Source organism: Octopus bimaculoides, chromosome 11, assembly GCF_001194135.2.
Source record: "Octopus bimaculoides isolate UCB-OBI-ISO-001 chromosome 11, ASM119413v2, whole genome shotgun sequence".
In the NCBI taxonomy this organism is placed as follows: domain Eukaryota; kingdom Metazoa; phylum Mollusca; class Cephalopoda; order Octopoda; family Octopodidae; genus Octopus; species Octopus bimaculoides.
In genome coordinates, this window is record NC_068991.1 from 17,404,313 (window position 1) to 17,415,453 (window position 11,141).

The 11,141-nt window shown below is 34.7% G+C and overlaps 1 protein-coding gene across 1 annotated transcript in view; it reads right to left on the reverse strand.

The window, feature by feature from the left end:
• Nucleotides 1–11,141, reverse strand: part of LOC106876464 (uncharacterized) — a 48,724-nt gene that overhangs the window by 1,159 nt on the left and 36,424 nt on the right. Inside the window, exons 2-4 of the mRNA XM_052971543.1 lie at nucleotides 10,610–10,730; nucleotides 6,716–6,813; nucleotides 2,207–2,726 (exon numbers count right to left, since the gene is read on the reverse strand). Of these exons, the coding sequence (XP_052827503.1) occupies nucleotides 2,207–2,726; nucleotides 6,716–6,813; nucleotides 10,610–10,730 (739 nt within the window). The remainder of the gene's footprint in view (nucleotides 1–2,206; nucleotides 2,727–6,715; nucleotides 6,814–10,609; nucleotides 10,731–11,141) is intronic.

Here is an 11,141-nt window from a genome sequence, read left to right on the forward strand (position 1 = left end):
CCCGCCCCTTATATGATACAGGGCAGCCTGTATATATTCTCTATAGCAAGTCACCTGTACCTGTCCCTCTATCATACTGAAGCTTTTCAGTACCTGACATAAAGCCTTCTCTCTTTCTATGTTCCATTCAGTCAAAAGGTGTTTTTCTTTGTCTTGCAAGTTATGCCATGCGTTAGCTTTGAATTTTAAATATTTTTGCTTGAAGCATACAAACATTATGGTCAGTGGTTGGGGAAAATTAGAAGGAACATTGGCTATATTATGCACAATATTTGATTTCTCAAAGAAATGTAGATTGTGATATTCTTTTTCCATGTATACATGTAATGTAAATGTAGGGTAGGAATAAGATAATTTAATAGATATGTTGTCCAATTGTCCACAAAATATATTTTGCTGTATTTCTGGGTAAATACTTTAATTTTCGTCGCTTCAGTCTACCAAACAGTCATAAATAGATACTAAAAAAAGATCATCAAGAAATATTTCCTTTCATACAAAAGCATCTTATCTGTTTTATACTATTGAACTGGAACTAAGCATTGGTCCTTCTCATAGATTTTAAGGAGTCAGACACTGAGTAAAAAAGTGTTCCATACTAAAAGTGAAAATATTTAATGCATAGGAAGAGCAAGCTGGCCATCTGAAACAACTTCTACTCATAACCTATGTAATTGTATCCCCATTTGCTTCACATGCTACCATATTTCCCAGTATGCAAGTTGATATAGTACGTAGAGTAAACATACAGTGTAAACATTCAAACATTATCACTATCTTTCCAAATCTTGCTGCATTTCACATGGAATTTTTGGTCCTCCAGAGCTAATCTAGTGTTAATACCAACTACTTCTTTTGGTTGTATATTTAGGTCTGAAAAATTCAACCTGTGTGCCAGAAAATACAGTAACTGGATTTTCAGATGAATCTGAATACTGAATAAGTACCATCCATTGTGCTCTGTGCTCTGTTGGTAATCAAATTAAGCCCAATATAAACCCACTCAACATTAAATCAGCATTGATGAGCTGCTCCACGACACATCTATCAATCCACATAGATGTCAGATGAGTGGCAGCATAAATAACAAGATTATGAAGAAAACACTTTCTTAAGGCACTATGCAGTGGCATTGAACCCGGGAACCCAGGCCTGTACCAATATTGATAACAACGATTATTAATGCTAGCTGAGGTGGAAAGAAATTAAGTGAAATGAGCTCAAATGGAAATTAAAAATGGGTTGCCAACACAATTTAACAGGAACTCCTTTCACTGTTCACAATAATGTATTATAATGCAAGTACCTCCAGAAGCCAAAGATTTTTTTCTGCTTTGTAAGATGCAGGCATTAATAAGAAACTGCCTTAAAACATGGCAACACTGGAACTTGTCTCAGCCCTACAAGTCAAGGGCTAAATGTTAATCTACGTATGCTGTGGTTGTATACATAGAAGTTCCGGTGCATTCTTTTGCCGGGGGGGGGGCTATAATGCTGTAAAAATGGCCCTGAAAACATTCCCAATATATGTGGTGTCTATACCTGTCATCTCTGTAAAATGAAATACAGAACGAAGTACACAAGCAAAAAGTTTGCAGTGAAATTTAAGTCAAACCCCATGAACAGGAGAACCTTTCATTATATCTGTATATCTCCTGTTTTGCACAATCAACTGCATGGAAAAAACAATTTTAAAATTGTAACATTTTTAAAGAAAATACCAACCTGCCTGAGATTAACCCTAGTTCTATGAAGTAAAACCCATCCTTTTAAAGTGTTCATATTTAAATTAGAAACTTCCTTTCTGTTAAGTTATGTGCAAAACACCACTTTAATATATCAAAAACCAAACCACCGAGGAAGCATCAATGTGGTCACTCAACCTGCTAGAAATAACAACCAAAACTCCCTCGAATCATATCCTACCATTTTTAAAAAGAAAAAGATACATAAGATATTGTAGTACTTATGTGGATGCCCATAAAAAGACAGGATGGTCATAGCTGGAATGCCTTTTTATCATAGGTCTGCTCAATCAGGATTGACCTAGGACTAAACAAAACTAACAACAACAACCAATAAATAAAAGTTATTCTCCTAAATCCCTATAAATTTTGGATTATTTTCCATAATTAAAATATAGTCAGCATGATTCATGAGAAATAATGACAATGAAAGGTTAACAACGAAAAGAGAGGAAACTTACCAGGTAGATGTCGGAGAAGAGCCTGCTTGCAATAGTGACACAAGTAAAATTTATAATAGAGCTCTGAAATATAGTCCTTTAGTATATCAGCAATACAGCTGTTGTTATAAAAGTCTATCTTTTGTCCAATCACAGACTTTGCAGCCCAGAACTGAAGACTGGCTGGCACCTTAGACATGGCAACGCCAAACCCTCCAGCTGGGATAATCCGATAGTTCACGTCGGTGTGGTACCACATAAATGTGGCTTTGAAGTAGTTGTGGTTACCGTGACGGTACACAGTCTCGATGGAGGGCATGGTAAGCAAGAATCCAGGGAGAGCATCCAGTAAGTTGTTGTCCAGCAGGATAGTTTTCAGCTTGGTGCAGAAGGTTAGCGTGTATGGAATTGCACTGACTTGCAGCTTGTTGTTGGTCAATGCCAGATATTCCAGCTGCTTCATTCGACCAATGTCTGCAGGTAGATGGTCCAAGCTGTTGTATTTCAATGACAAGTGTGTCACATTTGCACACTTAAAGATCTGAAATGATTTTTTTAAATATTACATTTATTAGAGGATTTTCTTGCTAATTATTGACTATTTTAATTTTAAAACAAAAACTCAAACAAAACAAATCAAAAAAGATTTTATTGTTGTTCGATATATAAAGGTGAGAAAATAGGAGAAATAATAGAACATGAGATAAAAATATTGTAATTATTTTCCTTTAGATTCTGTGCTCGAATGCAATTAAGTTTAACTTCGCGCTTTATCCCTTTTCTATCAATAAAATAAGGAAGTGATGTATTAAAGCCAAAGTGTTGACTAATATACTTTTTATTGCAATGTGTGGCTGTATACAAATGATCAGGTTTAGTAGACAGAAACTGAAAGAAATCCATCATGTGTGTGTGTGTGTCTGCGCTTGTCACCTAGTCTTCACATCATGAGATAGTTATAATTTACTGTCATTGTTATATAAGTGGAGTTCCTCATTTCCAGTCTTCCACAAACACATGACTAGCCATGGAGAAATATTACCTTGCTTGGAAACAGGTGAGGATTAGCTACAAAAGGATACCCCTTCATAGAAAATCTTCCCCCAATGAACTCTGTCTGACCCATGCAAGCATGAAAAAGTGGACATTACAATGATGATGATTAATTGTGTGTGTGTGTGAGTATGTGTATTTGTGATATCATGAAAGTACATGAATATTCAACAGACCATAGGATTGGGAGTTTTATTCTACTTTTATCTCTGTTCTATTTGTGGAGGAAGATGCTATGCCCATGGTAAGTGCAGGCCCTCCAAGACCTATGAGAGTGATGCAGTTAGTGTTCCTCTCAAACAGATTAGGAGCTTATAGATTTCGACTTCAAGTGCCATATCTAGAGCAATTGTTCTTAACCTGTATAGCATTGCCCTCTTACTGTTATTGTAAGGAGAAAAAATGTCAAGTGGATGCTACAAGAAAGTGGGGTTGGGTATTTAGAAAATTTATGGCTTTTCTGTGAAATAAAGTTTTTAAACATTTATGTATTTGTTTTGCAAGATTCTTGATATGAAACTGTGTGATGAAACCATCCCCAAGTATAGCAAAATATCTAAACATATTTTAAACACTTACTTGAAAACATTTTGTCAGGGCTAGAATATCAATAGCACATTGTGCTACCAGTGAACAGAACTGTCAGTCGTATGCTCTTCATTTGGTCTTGTGCAATATCCAGAATAGAGATTTGAGCTCAGAACAGCAAGATCAGCAAATTACTCATTACTTATACTGTACCATCACACAGTATCTAGGCATACTGGACTTGCAGAAGTTATCGGTACAGCTTGTGGACACAACAACATGCTGGGCTATCAAGTGTTGTTTGATTTTGCCAGAGACACAAGTCAGTACTACAGATGTGATAAGACCTGTCAACCTTTCAAAAAGTCATCCAACAATATATCATCTCTACCAGCTGCTGCATCCATGGTACCAGTTATGTGATCACAACATTCTGGGTCAATATCATTTTAATTTGGAAAAATGACTGAAGTATTGTACAAGCCATTTTTTAATTATAGCACAATTAAGAACCATTGTCTTGAATCTCCCAAAGCATGGTGGGTTTCTGGTAAAAATATTAATTTCTAGTATTAGAGAAGGTCACACAGTTTGGTAAAAGTTGTCAGTTATATCGATCCCAGTACATGACTGATAGTCTTTTATCGAACCTGAGAGACTGAAAGACAAAGTTGAGTTCAGTGGAATTTAAAGCCATAACCACAAATACTGTAAGATATCTTGTCCAATGTTTTAGCAATTTTGCCAAATAACAGAAATTTATGAGAATAACATCAATCAACTGTATCTTCTATATTTATAGTTAAAAAGTGAAGAACAGGATAGTTTACAAGGTAAATAATTTTACTAATATCCAAAATCCAATGTCTCATATATTCAAGTTAAAAATTCTACTGGAGTCAATATTCATGAGTGAATAGATAAATATACAAATAAACGAAAACACTATGTACTGGGGCTAAGTAAATTGATTGCACTGTCTTTGATATTGCCAGGGAAATAAACTTAAGACTGCAGGAGGCAAAAGCCTCAGACCTTTGAGAACCTCTTTGCACCAACAATATGTAGTGTGTTCAAAGGGTAATTTTTCATTTTATAATCTGGAAAGTGAAACAACTGAACTAGGTGGAGGTTGGTATAATAAAATGGAAAAGAGATAATGTTAGGCAGTATATGATTTATACTGAGCAATAAAATGAAACTTGAAGAATATTTTTCTTTAAAACTGAAAATTTATTTCAAAACCATATATATATAGAACAAATGGTTGACCTTACTATAAAACTAGCACAATGACAATTGCAGACAGCATCATTACCATTTATAAGCTAACTGAAAGGGGTTAAGTTGTATGGAATATTTGTATTATGATGATGAAGATTACAAGTACAATTAACTTTCTTGTATCATTCTGGTTAATTTATAATTCTGCAGTGTGCTGTAATGAACCAATGCATATAATGAAATTGTCTCACATGTTCAGAGAGAAATGTTTGGAAACATTGTGTATGCAGGCATTAAAGTATAAGAAAATATTCTTTCTTCTTTGAGTTTCATCTTACAACATCACCTTGTAGAGCTCATGTATTGGTAGACAGCTGTTGACTATAAACAATATGCTATGGACCAGGTTATACAGTTAACTCTTGTGTCTGTATAGACACAATACTTAATTGCACGTACACATAAGTTAAATGAATGTTACTACGGTTAATATATAGTTGGCATAGACACAATACTTAACTGTATAAATATGTTCTGATATAAACATTCAGTTTCAAAAGTATCAATTTTTTTCACCTTCATATTACTGCCGAGTTTCTGGCAAATGACGATTTGTCAAGTTTAGTGGTTTCATTTTACAGATCATAAAACGAAGTCCACCATTCAAAGATTTAAAAAAAAAAAAAAAGCAATACACGTTGATTAACAGACTTATACAGCAGTGATGTAAAGTAGACATGCTCTGCCAAAATCTGCTCCAAAAACAACTAACATGTTATACTAGAAACTTCTATCGTTTCATGAGCAAGAGTTAGCCAAATCAAGACTAAAACAGCTGCTCATATTCCATCAAGACAACTTTCAATGGCCTTAACAAGTTGTTTAGCACAAGATTAGCCCCCACCGAGAAGACCTACGATCAAAAATGCAGTCATATTTAATCTCGTCTCTATTCAGGCATTGTACACTCCAGACTATATTATACGATGTATTCTTTTTATTTATTTATTTTTACTTTTTCTTTGAATTCTTTGGAGTTACAACCGTAAAACTGACATGTATTGAGTTGGTTTGCTGCATTGGGTGAAACTCAACAGGGACTGGCTCTGACAGGCTAACATACTATAATAGGGACACTGAGATTAAAAAAAAAAATGTCCTCAATATGGATCAATGATTAAATTGTATACAGAACTTTCTAACCATCACCATCGTATATTTTCATTATAAAATTATACTTTAGATACCATAAAGGTTTATAAATTTACAAGATCGTGGGCACTATTATAGGTGGGTGGGTAGATTTATTTGCCGATATATATGCTCTATCAGTAATACGCCTCCACCCATCAGCTTTATACGTACATCACGTCCTTCCTCCGTTTCACCCACACACCTGTGTGTCTTATGATGCAACATAACCGGGAGTAAGAGAGGGGAAGGGGAGAGAAACAGACAAACAGACAGACACACGTGAGGCCGGACAGACAGTGATTAGAAAGGGGCGGGAGTTTGTTTAGCCTGTCTTGAAATAGTCAAACTTAGCCTAAATAACGGACATGGAACCCAACTAGCAAAGGGTCAAAAGGCTTTCAGATCAGAAACCCCACTTCTACCCAGACAGTTGGTCGTGCTCGCCCCGAACATAAACAAGTAAAAACTGTCACGAGACATGAGTCTAAGGAAAGATAACTAGAAAAGTAGAATAACAGAATGAGTGATTACCTCCCTTGGTAGCCGGTTGTCGTCGCCGTATTTGAATATGCTATCCAAATGAAATTCTGTAAACTGGTAATAGTTCAGATACAATGATAGCAAAGTTTCTGGAAATAAAAACATACTAATTAATTTTTTCCCATCTCTTATATATATATATATATATATATATATATGTTTTATTTTCATATATAACATAAACATGTACATCTTTTAAAACATTGTCATTTTATAAGATTTTGCTGGAAAATTTTTTAATTAACATAAACATTTATTTACACGGAGAACTTTTATTAACAAGTCAGTTTAGTAAAGAAATCAAACAGGACTTGACGAAATAATGCCTTTAATTGTTTTCAATAAAAAATAACATAACAACTGAGAAAATACAACTTTATTTAAGAAAAAAAAATGGTAGAAGATAGAAAGAAACAGGATTATTTTTAGAAGAGATAAATGGTAAAATGTGACATATTTCTCCCGGAGCATGAATGAATACTACTGAAACTTTAAGTGGAACAAACTAGGAATTAAATTAAAATCCTACAGAATGCTTGTTCAAACCAAATTTCTTGGTCAAATTTCTATAATATTCAGATGCTGGGTAGCTGAATTCCAAACCTTAACAATCCGAAAACAATATAGGCCTCAACAGAGATGGTTAGTTTTAATCAATGTTTTATTCAACTCATAAATGAAATAACAGAATCAGTTACTCAACTTTTCATAATTAGAAGGATCTGCCAGTAAAAGTTTGGGCATGGACAATACATTGGAAGAATGATTGAGTACAAGTTATCATACTTTACACCAGCGGCCTTTTTTTTTTTCTTTTTCCCTCTATTTGATAAGTTTGGAAGAAGGGACAGTGCCCATGACATTTGCAGGCCTTCCAAGAACAGTGAGGTTTATACCTTTCCTGTTCCATTCAAACAATTGCAGGTCATCAGCTCCAGAAAAGATATGAGAACAGAGACGATTCCAGAGGGATGAAGTTCTGGGAAAGAAGGACTGAGAATAGTAGTTAGTGCAGGGCCTTGGGAAGGGTGGTAGAGGTGACAAAGGTGACAAGAGGTAGAGAGATGAATAGGCCATGGGTACCTGAGTAGCCAGCACAGTAGTGGGCCACAGGCTGGACCATGTTCCTTAATGATTGAATACGCATCAGCTAAGCTACTCAGTTGAGATATAATCTAAGATGTATCAGTGTTTCACTGTGGTTTATTCTTTGGGAACTAAAACACTGCTTCATCATCATCAATCATCATCATCATCAATCATCATCATCATCATCTATTAAAATCATTCATAATTCTTGGATAGATAGAAAGCCAGATATCCATAAGATAAAGTGTGTAAAGCAACTAAATTAATTTCTGATATATGACTGATAATTATTCTATCGATTCTTGAAATGATGAATGGATGATTATTGGAATCAATGAAATAGAATACTAGACAAGTATTTGCGTTGAATTAATTCAGTTTCCTCCCACAAGTGTGATGACCTTACGATAATGTTAAAAATCATTATTACTGTTACAAACAAAGTGGCAAGCTGACAGAATCATTACTACACTGGGAAAAATGCTTGGCAGCATTTCGTCTAGCTTTACATTCTGAGTTCAAATGTCGCCGAGGTCAATTTTACATTTCATCCTGTTGTGGTCAATAAAATAAGTACCAGTTGAGTACTAGAATCTATGTAATTGACTAGCTCCCTCCTACAAAATTTCAGGCCTTGTGCCAATTGTAGAAATTCAGGCCTTGTGCCAATTAACCCGAGCACCTATTTTCTTTTAAGCTTGGTATTTATTCTATCTATCTTTTTTACCAAAGCACTAAGTTAAAGGATACACCAACATACAAATACACACTCACACATATATATACAGGATATACTTTTCATAATGAGATAAAAAAAAACCAAGGCTGTGTATAATATAGAACATTTATAAATCAAATGTCTTATAGCACTTACTCAGCATTACCTGAAACCTCTGGGTCTAATTGACACCACAGTCGCTCATAACCTATATATATATATATATATATATGTATATATATATATATATATATAATGGGCTTCTTTCAGTTTCTGTCTACCAAATCCACTCACAAGGCTTTGACTGGCCCAAAGCTATAGCAGAAGACACTTGCCTGTGGTGCCATGCAGGAGGACTGAACCCAGAACCATGTGGTTGGGAAGCAAATTTCTAATAATACAGCTATGCTTGCAATTAATAATTTCATACGCTGGCACAGATTTGAAAAGGAAGAGTCTAGTCTAGTCAAATGAATTAAATTTACTATATACTTCAGGGTATTTTATGGCTCTCAGAGTGATGTAAGACAAAAATCAAATTGTGGAAAAATTTGAATTGTTTCAAAATTCAAATAACTTTTGTGGTGTAATCAGAAGAGGAAAGGTAGTACTCATGACCCTTTCCAAGAACTGTGAGTCTAGTAGGAAGAAATTTTCCTTAAATTGGACACCTGGTCTAAATGCTTGCAGTAGAGTGGACTCCACTAAAAGCCATCATGGACAAGATTAAACAAAAAGACAATTTAAGTTTACTACCCCAAAATCATTTACTATGTAGGACAAATTTTAACACTATAATTGCACCACCTTTTTTGTTACATCATTATTCTGTAGTTAATAATAATAATAAAAATGATCCTTTCTACTGTAGTCACAAGGCATGAAATCTTGTAGGAACGGGCTAGTTGATTACATCGACCCCAGTGCTTAATTGGTAGTTATTTCATCAACCCCAAAAGGATGAAAGGCGAAGTCAACTTTGGCAGTATTTGAACTCAGAACAAAAAGCACTATGCATCATTAATTAAGATTTAAGTATGAGTTGTTAATAAATCATTATTCAACATTATTCAATTTGTTTTTATCATCCTGTAATATAAAGTTCTTATAGTGGAGGTAGATCGCACGCTAAAATGTAAAAAGGGTAAGAAAAGGCAGACTGCATGCTACACGTAATTTTACAGCGTAGCCAGGATGGTAAACTGCACGTTAAAGTAGCACCCTTTTTTTATTATTAACACTGGGGGGGGGGGAATAATTGTAAAGTTGATCCAACAGGATTTGAACTCAGAATGTAAAGAGATGCAACTAAATAACTCAAGACATTTTAATCCAATACTATGTCACTTTGTACCAATCTGCTGTCATCGTCATCATCAAGACAGCAACCCAGCGGAGTCATTACTATATCAAATGAAACGCTTAGCAGCATTTCTTCTGCTTTTACAATAATAATAAGTACTAGTTGAGCACTGGGATCAATGTAATTGAGTTCCACCTCCCCCCAGTATTACTGGCCTTGTGCCAAAATTTGAAACCATTATTATTCTGCAGAGGTCAGCTTTGCCTTTCATCCTTTTGACATTGATAAATTAAGTACCAGTTGAGCACTGGATTCCTGGATTGGTACATTTTTTTTTCATTGACCCTGAAAGGATGCAAGACAAATTTTACCTTGGTAGGATTTGAACTCAGAGCACCTGAGAATCAGAACAAACACTGCACAGCATTTTAGCCAGTGCTCTAACAATTCTACAAATTCACAGCTGATGCAACTCATGCACATGCAACTTAACTCAAGGCACTTCAATTACCAGTCATAACCTTTTTACCATAGGCAAGAACGACAAGGATTGATAAGGAGCAAAATGGAAGTAAAACTGAAAAGCTGTGACATTTAAGAGACTTTTCCATAAGAAACATTTGCTACACTGGTGAAATAACTTCAACCAAATATCTAGAACTGCCCCTAAGGGCAAAAATGCTATTCCTACAAAAAAAGAGAGCAGTAGGAAAAAATAAGGTGTTTAAAACACAATAGAAATAATTAAGGTAAAAAAACAAAAAGAAATACTGACCACCTGTTTTCTTGTAACACCCTCTCTTTTCTTTTTGCGCTTCTTCTCTGATGAGGTGCATAAGGTAGCGTTGCCTCTTATGGAGGGTAACCGAGAGGTACCAAAGTCCTTGTGGCAACCCCTGCAGAAGGAAATGGAAAGAAAATGAAAAAATGTTATTAAATTGATTAACAAAATCTATATTTAGTTATTATATCAAAATTTTTGCTCTCCTTGCACCTTTCCCTTTGAAAGTCTGTTGTGTTCAGTTTGTTCCCATGGTTACACAGATTAGACAAGCCTACAATTTGACATTCTTCCATGTGTTTTGCTCTTGTACACTATATTCTAATTATATATAAACAGAGGGTTTTTTTCTTTTTTTGAAGGTCAGATATCCATACTATTGTGACTGATATTATGACTAAATAAATGAACAAAGGCTTATTATTCATCAAAATACAATTATAAGATATATATATATATATATATATATATATATATATATATATATATCATCATCATCATCATATATATATCAGTCAAATCGTCC